Raw genomic sequence first — 24,150 nt, 5'->3', positions numbered from 1 at the left:
TTTTAATGCAGTGCAATTACTGTCGATGATAAGATGATGGTGGCTACATGCCATTATACATTTGTCCAAATCCATTCAAGGGACACCACCAGAAATAAATCCTAATATGAACCATGAACTTTGGGGGATTAAATGTCAGTGTATGTTCATCAATTGTGACAGATGGACCACTCTGGTGAGTGATGCTGACAATAAAGTAGGCTAGATATGTGAGGGAGGGGTAGAAGCATATGGGAAATCTCTGTATCTCCCTCTCAATTTTGCTGCAAACTTATAAGTACTCTGAAAAAAAATTCAAATCTTAAAAGAAGAAAAGAGACGAAAAATGTCATTTCTTTTTGTCCCATGTGGGGTAAGGATCACAACCTCAGCACCAGACACTCAAAAGTGCTGCCCTGTCCCAGGGCTGGACCTGCTTGCTGCCTGGGCTTTCCCACTGCCCACTCCCTCTGTGCATGGAATTTTGTCATGGCATCTGCAGCCAAAGGGAGTCAGTCCTTTTTTGTCCACCAAGGGCTGGGGGAGGGAGGAGTCTGATCCAGTCCCATCTACTTCAAGCAAAACCCTGCCACCCACCCAAACCACAAAATTTCAACATCATTTACAAGAGGCTACAGAAAGCAGCTAGATTCTTTTATGAAAAATGACAAAACGTTTCACATTTTATAAATATCTGCTTTGTTCTGTGGTACTTAAATTTATTCAACTATTTCACAAATCATTTACATTTGGAGTTCTGATGATCAGCCTATAAATACACAGGATAATCTCAGGTAGGTAGAAAAGACCTGTCACTTCAACACCTAAGACTTGGAAATGCATGCATGATGGTGTTAAGTTGTTTTATTATTATTATTATTTTTTGGTACCGGGGATTGAACCCAGGGGTGCTTAACCACTGAACCACATCCCCAGCCCTTTTTATTTTTTTAATTTGGAGATGGAGACTCGCTGAGTTGCTTAGGGCTTCATTCAATTTCTGAGGCTGACTTTTAACTTGCAATCCTCCTGCCTCAGTCTCCTGAGCCTCTGGGATTACTGTGTGCCACTGTGCCCAACAATGGTGTTTTTATATGCCTGTCCTTGTCTCATGCATCACTGTTTGATTGAGCAGGTTCCAGGATACTCACGGGTGCATCTCCTGCATACTTGCCTAGAGGATGCAGGATGGAATACTCACATGTGCAGTGCGGTTTGGGCCTTGGCCGCCTCCTGTTTGGTGCTGTATCGAATCAGGGCAGTGCCCTGGGTTAGATTCAGATGGAATGTCAGCAGTGGACCATGCTGCATGCAGATCGTTCTCAAGGTTGACCCATCAATCTAAGGAGAAACAACACTTGTGATGGGAAAGGCAACTTTAAGATATTTACACACTGAACATTGTTTAGGATGACAGAACCATGGTACAGATTGGTTATAATGGTGATTAAATGAATTTGTGTACCTATCAGAATTACACAATATAAAGTGTGAATTCTGATGCATACTAAATTGGTCTCAATAAAGTTAGCTTCCATGAAAAAAAAAAAAGATATTTACACATTGGACTAAGATCTACTCTTCCCATTTTGCAACTAAAATGAACAAAATGCATACATAAATATAGCTCAAAACAAAAGAATATGACTCGACCTGTGATCTGTTTTCTTTTTCTTTCTTTCTTTCACACATGCTAGGCAAGCACTCTGCCTCTGAGCCACATCCCCAGGCCCTGTGGTCTATTTTCCTTTAAGAGGTAAACACATGTGTGTTAATTTTTAGATCCTAAAAAGGCAGAAACGAAGGCTAGAGATATAGCTCAGTGTTAGAGTACTCACCTAGTGTGTGTGAGGCCCTGAGTTCCATTCCTAGCACCACAATATAAATAGAAGTGAAATAGTCCCCAAATAAGAACGTTAACATGCAAGGTTCTTAGTATTATTACTAATATTTGATTCTTCTGTTTATCCAGTAAACAACCTCACAAAGAAGTAAAAAGAAAGAAACGAGAAAGCACTGCTAGACACCTGAAGACTTAGAATCTCGATGCCTGGCCTACTTCCCAGACCGTCCCAGCACTGTCTTATGGCTGCTTTACCATCTCAAGGTGAGACCATTTCCACCACCTTTTCTCTACTGTGTCCTCTGCTGCCCAAAGGCGATGGGACTGAAGGCTGTAGTCCCTCAATCCACTCAGTATTCAGGGATTAGGGATAATTCCCCTAACCCACGAGTTAGATTACAAACCTCTTCACTCTTATGTGATGGACTAATTTTGCATCAAGAGCCTAAATAGATTTATTTTAGTTGATCATTCCATCATTTCAGTTCATTTCTTTGAAAAATAAGAATACTGGGCTGGGACTGGGACTCAGTGGTAGAGTGCTTGCCTGGCATATGTGAGGCAGTGGGTTCGATTGTCAGCACCACATAAAAAAAAATAATAAAACAAAGATATTGTGCCCATCTATAACTAAAAAAAATATTAAAAAAATAAGTATACATTTTTTGGGGGATTGAACTCAGGGGCACTCAACCACTGAGCCACATCCTCAGCCCCCCGCCTTTTGTATTTTATTTAAAGAGAGGGTCTCACTGAGTTGCTTAGTGCCTCACCGTTGCTGAGGCTGGCTTTGAACTTGTGATCCTCCTGTCTCAGCCTCCTGAACTGCTGGGGTTACAGGCATGTGCCACAGCGCCCAGCTAATTTCTTTGGAAACTAAGTATGTTAATATTTGAAATTGCTTTAAAAAATTGTGTTACTGGCTACTGGATGAAAATGGGTGGTTTCTCGGAGATCTTTAAAGAAGAAGACCAAAGAAATCCCCTGAGCTTGTTTTATGAGTGAAAACTGACTACATAAGCATGTCAGTATATCCACAAGTCACTTTACAGGACAAATACCCTTTAAACCAATTTTAAGTGCTGAAAAGTAAATGTATCCAGTGTCAAGATTTACTCTTATGACTGAGATTAATTTGTACTAGGTAGCTTTGATTTTTTAACTTAATCTTAAGTCTTTCTAATACAAACATTTAATTTAATATACATATTTATATATGTATATATATTTATATATGCATAATTTTTTTAAGAGAGAGAGAGAATTTTTTTTTAATATTTATTTTTTAGTTCTCGGCGGACACAACATCTTTGTTTGTATGTGGTGCTGAGGATCGAACCCTGGCCGCACGCATGCCAGGCGAGCGCGCTACTGCTTGAGCCACATCCCCAGCCCCATATATGCATACTTATTATTTTTCCTAAGACAGAAAAAGTGAACAGCTGGTTAACTTGCCCAGGCTCCTTTCAAAATAGGAAAACCCTTTCTGCTTCCTTCATCCTACCAACATCATAACCACCAAATTATACAACAACTCTAAAAATGAGGCATACAAAGCTTTGAGAATCATCATGTAAGATCCTGCATACTGGGGCTGAGGACGAAGCTCACTGGCAGGCTCACTGGAAGCTCACTGGTTCTATCTCCAGCACTGGAGACTAATAAAAAGATCAAACAATACCACCCCACATATTTCTAACACCTTGAAGTCAGGTGTGAGACCACATGGCCAGAACCCTCATTCAAAAGTAGGCTATGAGCCTTGAATGGGGAGAGGAGACCAAGAAATAGTTGAGTTTTCTACTCCTAACCTCCCCCACATGTGAGTTTCTCTTAATAACACTGAATCTTGTCTAGAACACCTCAAGAAAGCACAATTACCTGTGGAGTGAGATTATGAAGAACCAGCCAGTAACTAGGGCGAACTGAGCCACCATCGCTCCAGGTAGAGGCTGTAGGCAACCAGAAAAAGGAGGAGGAAAATAATGAGCAACTTCACCCAGCCCAAGGGCCCAGCCTCCACACTCTCTTCCACAGTCCTCCACCCCAAGCACACACGCCTGCAGCCCTTTCACATCCTCCCTTATGATGACACAGCTGCTTTTACAAGCAGGTCCTTCTCACCTGAGGCAAGCCGAGAGTCCTGTGTTCCCCACCCCCTGACTGATCGGGGTGCTGTGCTGCTCCAGGGAGATGCCGGTTTGGGGTTGGTCAGGCCGGGAGGTGGGCGGGGCAGCGGTGTAGTGTTCCTGGAGGAAATGTGGTTTTTCCACATCTTGTTGGAGAGATGAGTGGGGTTGTGTCCTATGGGATCTGGGGACCACGTGGATTTATAATCAGGGAACTTTGCTGTGAGAAGAAAAAATTCAGGAAGCAATAAGATGGACCACAAGGGCTGGGGATATAGCTCAGCTGGTAGAGTGACTGCCTCGAATGCGTGAGGTCCTGGGTTCAATCCCCAGCACCACACAAAAAAAGATGGACCACAAGCACACACAAACTGTCTCAACACACAAATATATGCACATCTATCTTCTAAAAAACAATAGTAAGCACACATTTTATGAGTAGCAATACAAAGTAACATTGTTCTTTAAGCATATCAACTATAAAATTTTCAGTAACTATTACTGTAAACTGAGAAAATTATATGAACTATTTTTCTACAACTTTCTTAGCTAAACACGCTTGAAAGAGAAGACAAATTCAAGGAGAAAATTTCCATATAGCCAATCAGCCTTACAGATAGTTAGAATGTGAACACCAGCAAAATTAAAGTATCCTATAAGTAAGTACTCATGGACTGCACGGAAAGTACATTAGAAACCTACACTTTTCTTATGCCAAGATCCAGCATATTAGATACCAACATTGAAAGAGGTTTTTGAAAACAATCTGCAAATATTCACTAAGGGCTTACTGTGCTTAAAGCATTAAAGTAGCACGATGGGTAACACAGTTATTCTCAGAGGCCTTCAGTTTGAATGGAAGCAAGAGCAGCAGAACAACAGAACTGGTAATTCTGGTAACATATATGTTCAGCACACAGAGGAAAGTGCTAGGTTGCAAGCAGAGGCTGTGCAAAGACAGCTCTGAAGATTTATATAAATGGATAGGCCCAGGAAAACTGGAAAATGGAAACCTAGTTTCACCACAAACTCTCCCTATACAGACTATGTCCTCTGCCAATCCTGGGTGAAAAGTATTTCATAGAGTGCAAAGGATAAGGTGGTCAGGAGTTTCTGCAGTCTACTCAGCATTGGGTGTTTGAGTGAGGGTGACAGCAAGAGAACTGAGCAGAAGCAATGAACTTGAAAAATCCTACTGCAGATCACACTGCTAAGAATCAGCATGGCCTGGGTCCAGGGAGGAAAGAGTGAGAAAATACTGAGCTCTTGTGACAAGGTAGGTGATGCATGGGAGCATCATTAAGAAAAATAAGGAAAAACAATTTTGGGGGATGGGGAAGTTCAGATTCAATTTTAGACAAGTCTGAGGTGATTCTTGAGCCATCTCTCAGGTGAATATTCAATTGCAGGAAAAAGATACACTGTTCAACCTAAGATATGAGCATTCATAGGAGTAAAAGCTAGATGAAAGCAGGGCATAGCTGTGCATACCTGCAGTTCCCAATACTCAAGAGCTGGAAGAGGAAGACTGTTAGAATCCAGGAGTTTGGGACAACAAAGTGAGACATCATCTTTTAAAAAAAAAGAAGAAAAAAAGCTGGGTGTCTATAACTATATACGTGTCTATAACTCCAGTGACTTGAGAGGTTGAATGAAGCAGGAGGTGCTCAAGTTTGAGGCCAGCCTGAGAAACTTGATGAGACCCTGTCTCAAACAAACAACCTAAAAGGGTTGGGGATATAACTTATTTGTAGAGCACTCCTGAATTTAACCCGTAGTACCATGAAAGAAAGATAGGAAGGAAGGAAAAAAAAGAAAAGAAAAAAAAAATCTGGGTGTATGCCTGTAATCCCAGGGACTTGGGAGGTTGAGGTAAGAGGAGAGCAGGTTCAAGAACAGCCTTGGCCACTTGGAGATACTAAAAAAAAAAAAAAAAAATTAAAAAGGGCTAGAGATGTAGCTCAGTGGTCAAGTGGCCCGTGCTTAGATCCCAAGTACCACAAACAAAAAAGAGAAAAAATAAAATAAAAATTTGAAAAGGAGTGGCTGGGGATGTGGCTCAAGCGGTAGCGCGCTCGCCTGGCATGCGTGCAGCCCGGGTTCGATCCTCAGCACCACATACAAAGATGTTGTATCCACTGAAAACTAAAAAAAAAAAAAAAAAAAAAAAAAAAAAAAAAAATTAAAATTCTCTCTCTCTTAAAAAAAAAATCTGAAAAAGAGTTGGATCCAAGTATAAGTCCTGAAAAAGTACAGTGTAGGGTGTAACTAAGGATGTGCAATGCTGAGGCAGGTCAGTATTCAGTATTTATAATTCAGGCTTGGATGCGACAGACTATACAGCTCTTTGAATCTCAGTTTTTCCATCTACAAAATGGGGGATGGATCATGATAGGACCTAATCATAGTGTTAGATAAGGTTCAAAAAGGAATTCATGCTAGAAAATTCAGTAAATGGCAGGTTATTGTTGCACTGTTGATATGACAGATATGGAAAGAAAAAGAAGACAATTTGCACACCATAAGCCTATAGTGACAGAAGAGAGCTAAAGATTTGCTTTCTTGGTTTTTGCCTTGATGAAGCACAGAAATGCTAATGACTTCCATGGCTTAAAAGGCCCAACCTCGCAAAACCATGGTGCCAATAACTAATGAGTTTTCTACTAATCTATAAGGCATTGTGCTAGCTGAATGATTTCAAAGCCTCTAATATATTCACTAACTTTTCCATTAAAAAAAAAAAAAACAAGGAATTCAAATATTGTTGGTGAAATTAGTTGAGATTCTCTTTTTGACTCTGGCCATCTACCATTATCGTTTTTCTGTAAGTACAAGAAATTTTAGGAAAAAGCAGACCATCAGTAGCTGCTGTAGAAATAATAACCTGGACCTAACTAGTTCTTCCCATGGCCCTTGATGAATTGGCAGCTGGTTAAGAGGAGCATTTGTGCTATCAGGTCTTAACCTCTAACCTCTGAACACGCAGTTCCCAGAGATTCTACCATCACTCATCTTGAGTTAAAGTTATATGTCTCACCTGCCTCTGTATGACCAGAAGATCCTCAAGAAGAGGGGAAACAAATAGCATCCACCCACACTGACCTGTGCCCTTCAACTTCCATTTAAAAGTATTATATGGGGGAAACTGATGGCAAAACGCTAACCAAAGGGAAACAGAACACCCTCGTACCTGAAGTGCTATGAACGTTGGTAAAGGAGTTGTCAGAGGCACTGTAGGGCCAGGCACCAGGTGAAGGCAGCGAGGTGTTGAGGGAAGAATTAGACCCTTGATGTGACAAACGAAGAACAAAAGAATATAATGAAGATAAATGGCAGTATAAGCAGAGAAACTTTGAAAGTATTTTATTTAAATTTCAACAGGACAGAAAACAAAATGCATACAACAAAAAATTTGGCTGGGCAAGGTGGAGCACACCTCAGCTACTCAGGAGGCTGAGGCAGCGGAATTGTAAGCTCAAGGCAAGATGATTGGAAGCTTGAGGCAACATAGAAGATTCTGTCTCAAAGTAAAAATTAAAAAGGACTGGGAATGAAGTTTAGTGGTAAAGTGCATGCATGAGGCCCTGGGTTCAGTCTGTAGCACTGAGAAAAAAATTTAAAACAAAAATGCAAAGCAATATTTTTATATTTTCTGGTTAAATTATTAGGTACCTGCATGAACAAATAAAGCAATCATTTACCTGTGGTGTTATCCCGCAGCAGTTGATGGTCAGTATCTACAATGGGAGATGTGGCTGTACCCCCCAGCACACTTCCTGGGGTGACATAAGGGTCAGATTCAGGGTCAATGTTTTGGATACCTTTCCATGGCACTCCTGGTTGGAATTCTGAGATAAGAACAACAAATATTAGGGGTAGGGGGTTGTTCAAAATGGTAAAATCATGTTTTAGTGGAAGAAATGGGTCTGTGAAAAGTCTATATACTGAATTTACTGTTCTCAGATTTTTGTCATGAAATTAGGAAAAAGAAAAAAAAAATCACCCTGAACATATATTCTTGGCAATAGCACCTCTGAATTATCGTATGTCTGTCTGTCTGCAGTAGTGAATATGAGGCCACAGCCCGTCAAGGCCTGGCGTGGTCCCAGGTCTTCCTGCTCCTCAGGGAACTCAGGCCTGACGGCAGAGTTCTTGGCTCAAGGCCAAGAACTGGGAGAAACTGGGCTAGAGACCAGTTATCTTTTCCATTTTCATCTCTAGATATTGCCCAAAATACACAAAATAAAATGCAATACAAATGACCACTGCCGCATGGCCTACCCAGTGACAGCCAGCAGAAATGGTTCAGCTTAAAAAAAAAAAAAAAAAGAAAGAAAGAAAGAAATGGTTCAGCTTATCATGAGAAAGACAAGGCTGCATAGGAGAATTTATGCTTTGGGGCTGGGGATGTAGCTCAGTGGTAAAGTGCTTTCATGCCTAACATATGTGAGGCCCTGGGTTCCATCCCCAGCATCACAAAAACTAAAAACCAGGCTTTGTTAGTCAACTGAAATCACATTGAAAGCTATGTGATGGAAATAACGAACTATTTTCCTTATGTTGAGCAGCAATATGTATCACATATGAACATTATATATTTCATCCAACTCTAATAAAATGAAACTATATTCATTCATGTCCCAGATATATATGTGCACAGGAAGAAGTCTAGGACAAACTATCTGATTTTTATTTTTGCTTTACTAAATTTTCTACAATGAAAATATGTTACTGGGGATGGGAGGCGGAAGGGAGAAAGAAAAAAAAATCAACAAATAATCTCAGTGTACTCACTACTATATACATGGAATCAAACTGGCAGCCCAATGACTGAACCAATAAATTCAACAGACACTTCAAAAGAACCCATCTTTCAAGGCATCCTAGACTTGGGATGAATGCCACATCCCAGCTACAAGGTCACCTTCCTTCATCCCCACGTTCTTCATCTAATAAAGATTTGTTATCTTCCCACAGCACACATCTTAGAGCACATGCTCTGCTTTTATCATAGAAAAATTGAAAACAAGTGCCTCAATAAAATGAGTTGCAAAAGCAGTGTGTTCAGAACTTGAAATTAACCATTAAAGAGAAAGCATGTCGTGGACAATACCTGGAGGCCAACTTGCATTGCTGGATTTACTTCCGATTTTACTTGTTGGTGGAGATTTGGCAGGTAACCAGCTATCACCAGCAGGACCCGTATGGCCACCCAGTGTGTCACCCGGGATGATATCAAACTGGTTATATGGTGACCCTCCTCGGGTCTTACCAGGGGCCACTATAGCGCCTTAAAAAAGAGAAAGGTAATTAATTCATTCATACAGAGTTCCAGTAAACAGACATTTTCTTTTTTTTTTTTTTTAAAGAGAGAGAGAGAGAGAGAGAGAATTTTTTTTAATATTTATTTTTTTTTAGTTTTCGGCAGACACAACATCTTTGTTTGTATGTGGTGCTGAGGATTGAACCCGGGCCGCACGCATGCCAGGCGAGCACGCTACCGCTTGAGCCACATCCCCAGCCCCCCCCCTTTTTTTTTTTTAAGAGAAACCCAAATACAGTATTAGGAAGCTTATCAAGTGAAAAGAGCAGTAGAATAAGAGGTTGTGTGGAAGACAGCCTATAATCAAGAAACAGCTACTAAAAACATCATCATCAAAACAACAACAACAAAAAAAACAAGTGCAGTAGCATATTCCTCTAATCCCAGCATCCCGGGAGGCTAAGGCAGGAGGATCTAAGTTCAAGGCCAGTTTCAGCAAGTGAGTGAGACCCTGTTTCAAAATAAAACAGAAAGGGCAGGAGATGGAACTCAGTGGAAAGCACTTCTGGGTTCAGCTTTCAACACTGAGCGAGGGGTGGGGGGCTGGAGGGGTGCGAGGAGAGCAGCAGCAGCAAGTTTGTAACAACACATCTCACAGTCTCTCTCTGTCCTTCCTGTGGTGTTGGGGATGGAATCCAGGGCTTCCTGCATGCTAGGCAAGTGCTCTACAATTGAGCTACGCCCCAGCCTCAGTTCTTACTCTTGAATAATTTTTTTCAGAGCTAAAATTCTATGGTCTCCTGAAATCAATGAAACATTTGCAAACTATGAATACCATTATCCCGGTGGTTTCTATGCTGATCACTTCATGAGTGAGAAATAGGAAAAAAAAAAACTGACCTGCTGCACACTAGAGGGTTTTTAAGTGACACTTCCAACCAAGTTCTTAATGTGGCTATGCCTAGATTAACTAGAAGCAGCAGACAGCAGAGTGCACTGGAGAGAATGGTGACTGCTTCAGATTCTGAGGCACTGAGGTAGAATTCCCACCTGGAGCCTTGGCCAGCATGAGGCCAGCTGCATTCTGCAGCTTGAAGACCCAGGCCTCACATGGGAACAGGAAACCCTTTGTCACTGGGTTCCTGAGGGCATTCCAGTGGCTTTGCTGCAGCCCCTTCATGCATTTTATATGCTACAGAGCAGGAAAAAAAAAAGTGTAAAGCTTAAAATTTCCTTAAATTAACAAGAAAACAAAAACAACAACAACAACAAAAGTGCTTTATTTTAAATAAAAATTTTAGGTGTCTCTGAGATACCATTCCACTTGTTTTCTGAACAAATCCTGTGTCATGCGTGCACACTGTCACTCACTAGGTATATTCTTAGGATGCTGTCATAAACAGACAAAATTATTTCCAGGATAATGTATTAAAATATTAGTGTAAATATTGAATAAAATAATCGGTTTGGTTTGACCTAACAGGAGTATTATCAAAACTATCTTTATGCAGCTAAGAGGATATTTGCTCTTCTGGAGCCAATGACAGAAATTTGGCTCAGGGTTGCATTACAGTGAAGTAGTGAAAAGCAGAAAAGTTCAGTTATCCTTGGGGATTGCTGAGGAAATGGGGAAAATATTACCTACAGGCTCTGAAGTGGCACGTGGACATTCTACCTTCAAGACAGCCTCCCACATGCCACTTTGTATTTATCATCATGCACCTTTCATATCTTTGGGGACAAAAGAACACTGTGAATTAGCCTAAAGAAGCAGTGAAAGTGACCAAAGCTTTAGATGACACTGGGCTAGAACTAGTCCATAATGTCAGTATATCATTCTCAATTCTGTGCCATGAAGTCAAATGGTCATGCTTGAAGATGGCAGGCAGAGAGCGCCATGTAGTTCCTTCCTTCCTTTCCTTTCAGAAAAGGGCTGATAAAGGAAACCTGAAGGCTGCAGACCAAATGACTTGTCTGGGCTAAGCCTGCCAGTGTTATAGTAGGAATAGTTAAACACTGATTTATGGGGCTGGGGTTGTGGCTCAGTGGTAGAGCTCTTGCCTAGGATGTGCAAGGCCCTGGGTTCAATCCTCAGCACCACATTAAAATAAAGGTATTGTGTCAAACTACAACTAAAAAAGAATAAATATTAAACAAAACAAAACAAAACAAACAAACAAACAAAAAAACCCACTGATTTATACTTGGTTCTCAGGAAGACCAAGTGAATTACTATCAACTGAAACAAACATTGAAACCAAGACTGAAGAGAGGTTTGAAGACCTTTTATCTGTTTTACAGAAAATGGAGAAACTTCTTTAAGAGAATTATGTAGAGGAGAGGCCTACTCACGTTGACAACCAAAGTCTGCAATGTACTCACATGATGTCCCACACGAACTTTAATTCACAAAGAACAAGAAAGCTTTGGGAAAAGTTTAAACTTCATGTACTTTGATCTGTTAGTCATCTTTTGGAGTTTAAAAGAGCAGGAGTTTTTCAAAAGTTGATGAACTTAATATAGTTCCAATAAGCAATAAGATACATTATTTGCTGTGATCGCCTGTCCCTCAAAAAAGAGCAAAATCAAACCAGCCAAAAACCTAATAAGCTGATTCTGTTCTCTTAGTCACTTCTTTTAATACCATAATGGGTACCCTAATGTACTGCTACTACTCTCAATTCCATAGCAGGTAGGAAATTTTGCTACCCTTACTTAGAACTTCAGAATTTCAATTCTTTGTAACTTGAAATACACACAATTCTAACCTTTCTCTGATAGCCAATCATAAAAATTTTGAGGAAAAGCTGGGCACAGTGGTGCACGCCTGTAATCTCAGTGACTCAGGAGGCTGAGGAAGCAGGATCAAGTTCGAGGCCATCCTTGACAACTCAGCAAGACCCAGTCTCAAAAATACAGGATGGGAGCAAATTTTTATTAAACACATATTGAACAGAGCGCTAATCTCCAGGACATATGAAGAACTCAAAAAAACTTAACACTAAAAAATCAAATAACCCAATCAATAAATGGGTTAAAGAACTGAAGAGACACTTCTCAAAAGATATACAATGGCTCAACAAATATTTGAAAAAATGTTCAACATCTCTCGCAATTAAATAAAATGTAAAAAAAAAAAAAAAAAAAAAAAAGATATAGCCCAGTGGTGGAGTATCCCTGAGTTCAGTCCCCAGTACCACAAAGAAAAGGGAGGGGTTGAGAAGGGATCAAGGAACTCATTAAGCTAAAGATCTATGCTTTGAAATAATCACATACTACATTTCACCACGTAATTGTCACCACCTTGTAATTGCTGCACCAATTTTTTAAAAAGTCCAAAACCTGGCTTATAACCTTTCACTGTGTAATTGTCACATGGTGTGTGTGTGTGTGTGTGTGTATTTTTTGGTACTGGAAATTGAACCCAGAAGCACTTAACCATTGAGCCACATCCCCAGCCCATTTTTACATTTTATTTAGAGATAAGGTCTTGCTGAGTTGGTTAGGGCCTTGCTAAGTTGCTAAGGCTGGCTTTGAACTTTCAATCCTCCTGCCTCAGCCTACTGAGCCTCTGGGATTACAGGCATGCACCACCACACCCAGATAACACAGTATAATTTTTTTTTTTAATTTTTTAATATTTATTTTTTAGTTTTCGGCGGACACAACATCTTTGTTTGTATGTGGTGCTGAGGATCGAACCCGGGCCGCACGCATGCCAGGCAAGCGCGCTACCGCTTGAGCCACATCCCCAGCCCCGGTGTAATTCTGTTTGTCATGCTGTTTAAAAGATAAACAGAGAAGTATCTCAGTGGTACAGCACTTGCCTAAAATGTGCAAGGCTTTGAGTTCAATCCCTAGCACCCCCTGCCCCACAGACCAAAAAAGGAAAAAAAAAAAAAAAAAAAAGTAAACAGAGCAACAGTGTATTCCCCAGGGGAATACAGATACATGCATATGTGTTCTCGACCACTGTGAGCTGCCAACCTAGAATTCTCAGCACACGTGCACTGTTGAAAGCTGACTTATGCTGTTTTATTTATTTAGAGTGCTACAGCTCTAATGGTGAGTAGCCACTCATATCTTATGAGTGGTGCTGAGGACAGCGCATCAAATAGTGATGCTTGCACAGAATTTTCAGACACAGAAGATTAAATTTTGTTAAGTCCATACTTTGCAACAATTGTAAATTTTCTCAATTATAATATTTCGACTAGAATGCAAAAATCAATAATTAATGTGTTAACCTTTTCTTCCCAGACTAGAAAAAAATCTTAGCTAAAATGTCACTAGGAAATGATGTGGGTTGATATGGACTATTCAATTTTAATATATATTCATAGGTTATCTGTGCATCCTAATTTTGCACAGAGGCCAGGTTAGTAATAAAAATGATTTTTTAGTAATACTGGCACAATTTTTTTTTTTTTTAAAGCTTCACTTAATGGTCAACATCACTTTTTCTTTGTCTTTTTCCTGGGGATCTAGCCCAGGGGCACTTTACCACTGAGCTACATCCCCAGCCGTTTAAGAGACAGGTTCTCACTAAATTGCTGAGGCTGGTCTCAATCTTGTAATCTTTCTGCGTTAGCTTCCCAAGTCACTGGGATTAAAGGCATGGGGCACTTTGCTGTGCTCTTACCCCACTTTTTGTAAAAGAAAAAAAAATCTGACATAAAGTCTGTTGACAATTATGCACCAAAATATGACAGCTCATCAAAGCCTGCTGAGGTCAGAAGGGCTACTGCTAGTACCATGGGCATGCTCTTACCATTTTTGTGCATGTTGGCTTCCTGTGTGGCTACAGAGGGCAGTCCTTCCATCATGGAGGTCCACTGTTTGAAGCGAGACTCAGTCCCAGTCTCCTTCCCACCAACCATGCCATAGTCCATGCCACCAGAGCTGAAGCCTAAAATAGAACAACAGTCATATCTTGTAAATTTCTCATTATCTAACCAGGAGTCCCCAGACAGAAGCCATGAATGCCTTCGTTTGTCATTCACAGGTTAATTCACAGTCTCTTCGCATAGTAACAGATGCTTTGATTTGAAAGTTTGATTTTGGCTACTGCTTGCTAAAAAAGTTGCTGCCTCTTTGTTAAGGTATGAAAATATATGTCATTGCCATCTAATTAAGTCCACCCAGTGCCAGCATGCATTCACTTTTTCACTGTGCCAGATAGTGCATTGGGGCCACTCATTCTCCAATGGAGGTGGATTCCAGATGCCAAACCAACATGGGAGGACAGAGGACAACAGTGATAGGGTTGTCACAAAAGTTACTGGGGAGGAAAGGTTTGCAGAGGCCACATGATCTAAGGCCTGGGAAACCAAGTGCAAAGCTCTGACTCATGACATGTTTCAGGAATGGCAAGAAGTTCAATGGACTCCAATGTTTACCTGACTATGGGATGAAGTGAGACAGAGAATACCAGGGATGCAGAGAGACTAAAAGCCATGTTATGTAGGGTCTTTACATATTGGGTCAAGGATTGGGACCTTTTTTCTCTAGGACAGGAGAGAAATTTTTAAGCAAGAGAGGATTGGGCAGGGAAAAGAAGGGAGAGAGAGAAAATGAGAACTATGTTTGTGTTTTAGAAAACTGGCAGGGTGAGAATGGGGTGGATGGAGGCTGGATAGAATCCGAGAAACCAACTCAGAAGTAGAATTCACACAACAAGAAATAACCTGAAGCTAGAGGAGGCAGTAAATGAAAGGCTGAGTTTGTGATGTGTGAGCCCTGGGAGTTAGACTCTTTGCAAGAGTCGCAGGGATGTTTCCCTACTGCACAGAGCAGAGGATTGAAGGCCACAGGTGTGTGCAAGACTTGCTGATAGACCACCCACATAACACTTAAAACTGACTCTAAAAAAGGAAAACTGAAAACTAAAACTAATGGCATGGGCAATGGGAAGAACCATGAATACCCACAGAGAAGCAAGAGTGAGCAGTGGAGAATGCCGTGTGCAGCCCAGGTAGGTGAATGGCACCCCCACCACACCAGGGCATTAGGCCTGCAGCAGCCCAGCCCCCTGGCACCTCTAGCCATAATGTGGGTCCCTCTACAGCCGGACCAGAGGCTAGCAGACCCCACTCGGCCTTCCCACCATCTGCATGATTCCTGAGTCTTCCTCGAGGTCCACTTATCCAAATCCCTGAGGCCCAGGCCGTGCTTTTTCTCCACCCTGTGCTTACCTTGTTGGTCTGGGGTGGTTTTATAAACACATAATAAATCAAGGGGGAATCCTTCCTGTCCTTCCTTTAAAGTGTTGCAATTTATAGAAAGAACCCTATTCTCCTACATATTCACAACTGAATTTACTAAATCCAAGTGACTGCTTGGAGATAGGGAGCAGGAATCCTTAAGATCAGACAAATATGATATTAAATAATTTTTAAAGAAAATATATTTTTTCATTTATCTTATGTAGAAAAAATGAAATGATTGAAGAAGACTTTCTTTGACATGGCCTTCATGACTGTGTAGGTTGTCCTCAAACAAGTTATACCTGTACACTTGAATGAGAAAACCAGGCCAAGGTGCTTAGATTGCAGGTCATCTGAAAGCACAGCTCCAACTATCCAGGAAAGAGCTTTTGAAAATAAAAATAACCTAGATTCTATAAAGATTAAAAAGAATGCAAGGACTTGGTAAGATGAAGCAGAAGTACTTAACTGTTAATTTTCTTTAAAGTTACTCTAAAATGTCTTTAAAATACATAGTGAATTAAAGTTACTTAATTTTAGCCGCTCAAGAGTTAATCTGTGATACATGAAGTATAGAAAATTGAGAGTTATAAAATCTTCAGAAAGGGAAGAGTTGAGCAGACCCAGCTGAAACTCAGCTAATGTGGGCATCTGGCTCCTCAGAAATTTGGGGACCGAGTGCTCACAACAGGGCAGCGACTCCACATCACAGGGCTTGGTAAGGAAAACAAAACAGAAGGGGTAAGAGGGAGAACAGGAGATAAAACTTCCTTGGCAAGTTCCATATACAAACCTGGAACTATGAGAGGAAAAAATCAGTTCAAAGGTGACATTGGGACCTGGGGGTGTGGCTCAGTGGTAGACTTTGCTTGCCATGCACAGGGCCCTGGGTTTGATCCCTAGCACCACAGGAGAAAAAGGACCTACTGGTCATGCCGTAACTGGTATGATACCAAATCTCCAAGGAAGAGAGATTAATAGGGCTAATTAACAAATAGCAGCGGGTATTTCACTAGTAACTCTCTGGCTATCTATGGACTTCACAACCTGTGATCTAGGAACTTGCTACTTCATCAAAACCCAACTTCCCTCAGTCCATCAAGTAGCTTCCCTGTAATTCTTCACCTCAAAAGACAGAGCTTGCAGGGTGTGGTGCCTCACAAGCCTGTAATCCCAGCTGCTCAGGAGGTGGAGACAGAAGGATCACAAGTTCAAAGCCAGCCTCAGCAATTTAGTGAGGCCCTAAGCAACTCATTGAGACCCTGTCTCTAAATAAAATACAAAAATGGGCTGGGGATGTGGCTCAGTGGTCCAGTGATAAGAGTTCACTCCCCGGGACCCTGCCCCACAAAAAAGAAGAGTTTTAACTTAAATCACACAAGCCATTTAGATCTATTCAATGAATATTTATGGAGAGCTCAATTTGTGCCAAGCTCTGTACCAGGAGCTGAGACTCTGGGAGAGATAAACCATGCTCCTTGCCTTCCCTGGGCCACAATCGACAGAATATGACCTTTATTGCTCTTATCATTCTTGCAAGTAGGGCCCTTTGCCTGCCTTATCTGCCCTTGCCAGAATGACTTTCTTCTGCTCCATACACTCAAATCCCTCACCTCTTCATCACCACCATTTGGCTCAGTTCCTACACTTTTGAAGATACCCTCTCAAATTAATGCTTTCTCACACTGTTCATGCCTTCACTCCCTTCCCTATGCTTTTTTACTCTTTAAGTCAGCGTAGCTGAGCCCTAGGTGAGATTCCTAGCACAGAAAATAGCAGCAGCAGCAATCCAAAATCCAAAACAAAAACAAACTGCTGCTTATATAATGATTGTAATAAAAACCACATGTAGGAGGTTTTAAAGTGGAAAGACTGCTCAAGTCCAGGAGTTTGAGACCCTTCTCATAAAAAAAAAAAAAAAAAAAAAAAAAAAGTGTGTATACACACATGCACACAACAAAGAATAAATGATAAGAGAATCGAGACACCCATAATTACTCATCCTAACAACTGTGCCATGTCCACATGAACACCTAGCATTTCACACATTCTCTTCTGTCATTTTTACAACTCCAATATTCAAAGTTCTACTCTTGGGCTGGGGTTGTGGCTCAGTGTAGAGTGCTTGCCGACCATGTGTGAGGCGCTGGGTTCGATCCTCAGCACCACATAAAAATAAATACAATTAAGGTACTGTGTCCTACTACAACTTAAAGTTCTTTTAAAAAAATTAGCAGGTTTTTAACCAACATATAATTTTAATTTTTAGGAGAGGCAGAAAACATGAAACACGAGGACTTGTCACTGAAATAAATACATTGTAAAATTTTAGATTTTGAACAACTAATTGACTAAGTCATTCACAGCCTAAAGGAAAGGACAACAGTTCCTCCATAGGCTTGTCCTGGTGCATTTTGAAGAGGTGCATTTAAAGGTATCAGAGTCACTAAGCCATGCTGATTTAGCTGTGCAAGGTGGGATTTTCTTTTCACCCACAGATATGCCCTAGGGTTGGATATGGTGAAGTGCTGAAAGAACCTTGTGCATCTGATCATGTGGGAAAGCTGCCTTTGCCTTTCAGATGCCCTTCCTCCTTGGGAGTGCTGCTTTATCTCTGAACTACACCACCCAAGCTCTACTGTACTCTTGACAAAATGGGATGGGTGGCAAGTTGCCCTGCTTCATTATCAGAAGCTGTGTCTAAATTCAGAATAACCTGGACAAGTGAAAGTACCTAGGATCTTCCATTAGGCTTCATCCGTAACAGAAAATATGATTAAAAGGTTTCAGGCAGGAACCCAGTGGTCACCATACTTTTAGGAGTCATTCTGGGAGTTGTTCCACACTTGGCCCCGCTGGGCTGCTGTAGTGCAGAGGAGCATATGGTAATACAAGGTGGCAGGAGCAGAGAGAGTATTTTTTCTTTTTGTGGGGCTGGGGACCAAACCCAGGGCCTTGTATATGTGAGGCAAGTATTCTAACACTAACCTATTCTAACACCCCTGGCCCCAGAAAGGCTATTCTAAATTTAAATCAATACTCGGGCAGATTAATTTTAAGAGGACAGTTGGTGGAAGCTGGAAATTAATTCCCCTAAACTACTAGAGTCAAGGACACCCTAAAGTCTTTGCTCACGCCTGCAAGTGATCTGGCCTCCTGGGAAGCAGAGCAGAGAGCAGATATTTGTCAAGTCACTTTGTCATCCAGAAGTATAGATTTCAGGTCTTCTCAATCATCTTTTTGTTGTTGTTGTTGTTTGTTTGCATAGAATGGTATCTTCTTTACCAGTATAAATTCTAAATGTTGTCAGTCTAAATGCTGTCTAGTCAGTGATATGTTTTTTTTAAGTCTTTAAACTTTATTTATTTATTTATTTATTTATTTTTTGAGAATTTTAATATTTATTTTTTTAGTTCGGCGGACACAACATCTTTGTTGGTATGTGGTGCTGAGGATCGAACCCGGGCCGCACGCATGCCAGGCGAGCGCGCTACCGCTTGAGCCACATCCCCAGCCCTAAACTTTATTTTTAAATAACTGTTGCCTCGCTGTTTGAATTCTGCTTACAGCATGTCCCCCGCCCCCCTTCTAAAACAGCTAAGATTTGCCTGACAATTTGTGTGTGGGTGTGTACACAGTACTGGGGACTGAACCCGAGCTTCCCACATGCTAGGTAAAGGCTCCACCACTAAGCTGCATGCATAATCCTTTTTATTTATCTTGAGACAGGGATACCCAGACTGGCCTCAAACTTGTGATCCTCCTGTTTCAGTCTCCCCAGTTGCTACAATTGCAAACGGGAGCCTCCATGGCCAGCTCCAAAAAAATTCCTGTTTTTTTTTTTTTTGGTATTGGGGATTAAACCCAGAGGTGTTTTATCAGTGAGCCACATTCCCAGCCCTTTTTATTTTGAGACAGGGTCTCACCTAGTTGCTGAGGTTGGCCTCAAACTTGTGACCCTGCTGCCTCAGCCCCCTGAGTCACTGGGATTACAGGCATGCACACAGCTTAATGAAAGTGTACTATTCTATTTAAGTCACATGAAATTCTGATACTGGTAGAATTTTTATCAATTTGCTTTATAATTTTAGCTCTTTTTACTCCTTCTCTTCCTGCAATGGGTTTGAACCCAGGGGTGTTTTACCATTGAGCTACATCCCCAGTCCTTTTTCTGAGACAGGGTCTCACTAAGTTGCTGATGCTGGCCTTGAACTTGCAATCCTCCTGCCTCAGCCTCCTGAGTAGCTGAAATTATAGGGGTGCACTAATGCACCCAGCAAGTTTCTCACTTTTTAAGAGATTTTTATCAGTTGAATAAAACAATTCAATTTGTACATATTTTAATAGATTATAACCTCAGCCAGGTGTGACAATTAGAATATTTATACTTACAACTGTCTTTTTAAAAATTCCCTGTATAGTATACATGCATATATGAACATGGCTTAATGAATCTCACTATTATGTATAATTATAATGTTCCAATAAAAAAAAAAAATTCCTGGCAGGAGGAAAACATTTTGGCCTTTGTAAACATGCTGTCATAGAAGGCTGCTTTGGAACCAGAGGGGTTGGAACCCAACTCTGTTATGTACTAATTATGTGGTGAATCTAGGAAAACCAGCAAAACTTAAGAGCCTCAGATATTTCGATCTAACCTATAAAACAGGGATAAGAATATTTATCTACCTTGTATGGCTACTATTAAAATGAAGGGAAATGTAGGTCCAACCTCTACCACAGGCTTAGATCAGCAGATTTTTAAAAAGATAATCTTCTTATGAACACCATACCAGAACCATATCCAGGGATTGGCCCTTTGGTCTGAAGGTCCGGGAGCCCCACATTCAGTGCGTTGGGTACCATGTTGTCCAGATGTGGCTTGGGCCCAACAGGATGAGATGGCGAATGCTTCATGCTTGGCTGCCGCTGCTGCTGCTGCTGCTGCTGCTGGAGTGCACTCACCATTCGAGCCAGCTGGGGGAGCAGCATCCAGATCAAGAAGGACACAAAGGACAGGAAAGGAAGACCATAAGCCAACTGTATGCCATTCTACTCTGGGATCAGAGGGTAAGGCAGAGGCACCCCTCACACAGAGCACAGGGGACCCTTCCCATCCACGAACCTGCTGTTCTTGCTGCTGGCGCACTGCTTGAGAAATTTTTCTCTGGTTCTGCAGTAACTGCTGCTGTTGCTGCTGCTGTAGGAGAAGCTGACATGCCTATAAAACAAGGAGAGAAGAGAGGGAACAAAAGCATACTAAGATTGACTTTCAGAGAATACTATAAGGGCCTGTGCGCTGGCATGCAGGTCACCAAGTCAAAAGCATCAATAAAGAAGTACCACTACCTTTATCTTCAGTTTAGCTGATAGAACAACCTTTAAGGAAATGCAACAGTTTGCATAAAAGTTTGAACTATTGCTCTTCAAGCATAAAAAGTGACAAAGATACATGAAGGAAATCAAAGTTAAAAGGAAAAAAAAAAAGCAAATAGCCTTTTTAGTTATTAAAGGAAAACCTACTACTTACCAACTGAAACTGGGGGATCTGTGGAAGCTGGCTCAGCATGGCAATTTGTTGAGGAGATAATTGGGGCCCCACATTGAAAAGACCTGGGTTCAGGCCACTGTTGGGAAACTGCTTGAGCATTGAGGCAGAAACCTAGCCAAATAAAACAAAAGGGAGGGGAAAGCCTCAGAATTTATCAAAACAAAACATTTATTTTTCTGTGAAAACACTCTTGATGCATTTAAGCAAACACTGCCAATGTTTTCCTTAAAAAATATTAGCAGGAAATATACCAAAGTGTTAACAATGATCATCTGTGAGCAGTGGGATTTTAAGGGCTTTTTAATTCTCAGACTTTTCAATTTTCTACAAGAAAAATGATGAATTTTACCATCAGGGAGACATCGGCAATAAAAATACCAACAACGATACGGCATTTGTGTAATTAAGAAATTACCAGTGGGGCTGGGGATGTGGCTCAAGCGGTAACGTGCGCTCGCCTGGCATGCGCAGGGCGCTGGGTTCGATCCTCAGCACCACATAAAAATCAAATAAAGATGTTGTGTCCACTGAAAACTGAAAAATAAATATCTCTCTCTCTCTCTTTAAAAAAAAAAAGAAAGAAAAAAAGAAAGAAATTACTAGTTGAGCGGCTGGAGTTGTGGCTCAGTGGTAGAGCACTTGCCTGGCATGTGTGAGGCCCTGGGTTCAATCCTCAGCACCACATGTAAATAAATAAATAAATAAAATAAAAGATCCATTTACAACTAAAAAATATTTTTTTTTGGGGGGGGAAGAAATTACTAGTGGAAACATGCCTTCAAACAAAATATACCTGACTACACAGAAAGTAAATGCTTACAAGAAAGTCCTTCTATTACACAGCTAACAACAAAATATTAACTTGTAAAGAGACACTGGTGTTTCCACTCATGACTTCTGATAACCAAATAGAGCTGCAAAGAGCTCATGGAATAGAGCCTGAAGTTTAAGGCCCAGCTCCTTCCTTTTTCCTGACTTTCAGTAGTCAGGCTGGATTGCTGGAAGCTCTGGTGACAGGGAAAGGACTGCCTCCCACCTTTGGGCCACTTGTCTAAGAGTGTCTAATGTAAGCTGAAGTGAGTTTCTGCCATTTTCATCCAGGAAAGCGGCAGCTCAGTTGGACCATGTAAACCTAACACCTCTCCTCTGAGGGCACGAAGCTCAAAGGTTTGACGCTAGCCAGGGGCAGAGGCACAGCTGTAATCCCAACTACTCAGGAGGTGGAAGCCGAGGATCACTTGAACAGCCTGGGCAATATAGTGAGACCCTCACCTCAAAATACAAGAAAAACAATCTAAACCAAGACCCTCATCTCAAAAGAAAACAACAACAAAAAAACAAATACAGTGCTACAGGCAGCATACCTGGGCTTGTATCCCAGCTCTGCCATCTCTAAGCTTTATGACACAGCAAGTAACTTATCCGACCTTTCTGAGACTCTCTTGCCTTATCTCCAAACAGGAATAACAACTTCGGTGGGTTGCTTGAAGATTTCAAGTTACTTAGAAATGTACTCCATAAATGTTCATATTATGCCACAAGATGGTTCTTTAAATGTTCAGAGGCAATGAACACAGATCCCTTCCATCTCACCTTCAGACTGAACATATTCACTTCTTTCTCCTGCAGCTTACTACTTCTCAATGCACAGAGCAAAGCAGAAAGCCATTTTCTAGAGGGGGGTCTGACACCAAGCCAACCTGGCTACCCCTATCCATTCTGCCCAGAGTCAGGCTTTCAGTAACAATGTCTAGATCTCAGTTTCTCTGGTGATCGCCTCTGCACACCCAATTCAAATACTAAGTTCAATGTCAATTAAAATCTGCAATATTTTAAGATGTTCTGCTCCCTGGTATAGAATTTAGTATTTAACCCATGTAGCTAGTTGTTGTTGTTTTGGTAATGGAGATTGAACCTAGGGGTTTCTCTACCTCTGAGCTACATTCCAGCCCTTTTTATTATTTATTTTGAGGAATGATCTCACCAACTTGCTGAGGCTGCCTCAAACTTGTGATCCTCCTGCCTCAGCCTTCCAAGTCACTGGTATTACAAGTGTGTGTCACTGCACTCAGCAGCTGTTTGTTTTTTTTTTTTTTTAAGAGAGAGAGAGAGAGAATTTTAATATTTATTTTTTAGTTCTTGGCAGACACAACATCTTTGTTTTGTATGTGGTGTTGAGGATCGAACCCAGGCCGCACGCATGCCAGGCGAGCGCTTGAGCCACATCCCCAGCCCCAGCAGCTGGGTTTTGAAATTTTACTAATTTATTTTTGATCTGAGGGTAGGACCTTAGATTTATCTGTGTACACACAGTAGATGCTTGATAAATATCTATGAAATGAATGAGCCTCTATTATATATTTTTTTTGAGAGAGAGAGAGAGAGAGAGAAATTTTTTTTAATATTTATTTTTTAGTATTCGGCGGACACAACATCTTTGTTTGTATGTGGTGCTGAGGTTCGAACCTGGGCCGCACACATGCCAGGCGAGCACGCTACCGCTTGAGCCACATCTCCAGCCCTCTATTATATTTTAAGTTGTTCAGATCACTCCACCCAATTCTTTTCTACCCTATTATTATTAAACTTATTCCCAGGCCCCGGCCCCCTACTGGCTCACTGATGAGAATGCAGAACTTGATAGAGCTGAGGACTTTTTTACTAGTATGCTACTAAAAACTTCCTTCCAACCTGAAACTGATTTGTTTGTAAATAGCCATTTAGTAATTCACACAACTATTTTAGCATTTAGCCTGTGCTTTTCCATTTTGTCTAAAACAGAGAGAGAGCATGTCAACTGACCTTCTGAGGCGGAGAGGTACAACAACCTACCTCATTCTTATGATCGAATGCTTTTACCAATTAGTGAACGGAATGACAAGTTAAAACCTGGGCCATGTGTACGTGCCTATGGTCCCAGCTACTCAGGAGGCTGAGGCTGGAGGATCATTTATGCCCACTAGAGTTCCAGAATAGCCAGGATAATGCAGTGGAACCCTGCCTAGGGGGGAAAAAATCCCCCAAACCCAACAACAAACCAAAAACCAAACCCCCCTTGGTAGCAAGCTGTGATTATTGGTTACTATCAGAGTTGCTCTCAAGCCGCTCCACCCACAGGGACACAGACCTTTTGGTTTGATCATTCTTCATTTTATGTTTCATATGGAGTTTTTTTGGGC

At 41.2% G+C, this 24,150-nt stretch overlaps 1 protein-coding gene across 6 annotated transcripts in view; it reads right to left on the bottom strand.

Moving 5' to 3' along the window:
- TNRC6B (trinucleotide repeat containing adaptor 6B) overlaps positions 1-24,150 on the bottom strand; it is a 246,723-nt gene that overhangs the window by 8,552 nt on the left and 214,021 nt on the right. For all 6 annotated transcript variants that reach the window (XM_081309335.1, XM_081309338.1, XM_081309333.1 and 3 more), the window contains 10 exons: positions 20,951-21,082; positions 20,546-20,641; positions 20,214-20,397; positions 13,986-14,123; positions 9,065-9,241; positions 7,653-7,799; positions 7,142-7,237; positions 3,947-4,171; positions 3,704-3,774; positions 1,181-1,320 (listed from right to left, as the gene is read on the bottom strand). In XM_081309335.1, the coding sequence (XP_081165461.1) occupies positions 1,181-1,320; positions 3,704-3,774; positions 3,947-4,171; positions 7,142-7,237; positions 7,653-7,799; positions 9,065-9,241; positions 13,986-14,123; positions 20,214-20,397; positions 20,546-20,641; positions 20,951-21,082 (1,406 nt within the window). The remainder of the gene's footprint in view (positions 1-1,180; positions 1,321-3,703; positions 3,775-3,946; positions 4,172-7,141; positions 7,238-7,652; positions 7,800-9,064; positions 9,242-13,985; positions 14,124-20,213; positions 20,398-20,545; positions 20,642-20,950; positions 21,083-24,150) is intronic.

This window comes from Spermophilus citellus (genome assembly GCF_964194105.1).
Source record: "Spermophilus citellus genome assembly, chromosome: 10".
In the NCBI taxonomy this organism is placed as follows: Eukaryota; Metazoa; Chordata; class Mammalia; order Rodentia; family Sciuridae; genus Spermophilus; species Spermophilus citellus.
This window is presented reverse-complemented; position numbering and strand designations above follow the sequence as displayed.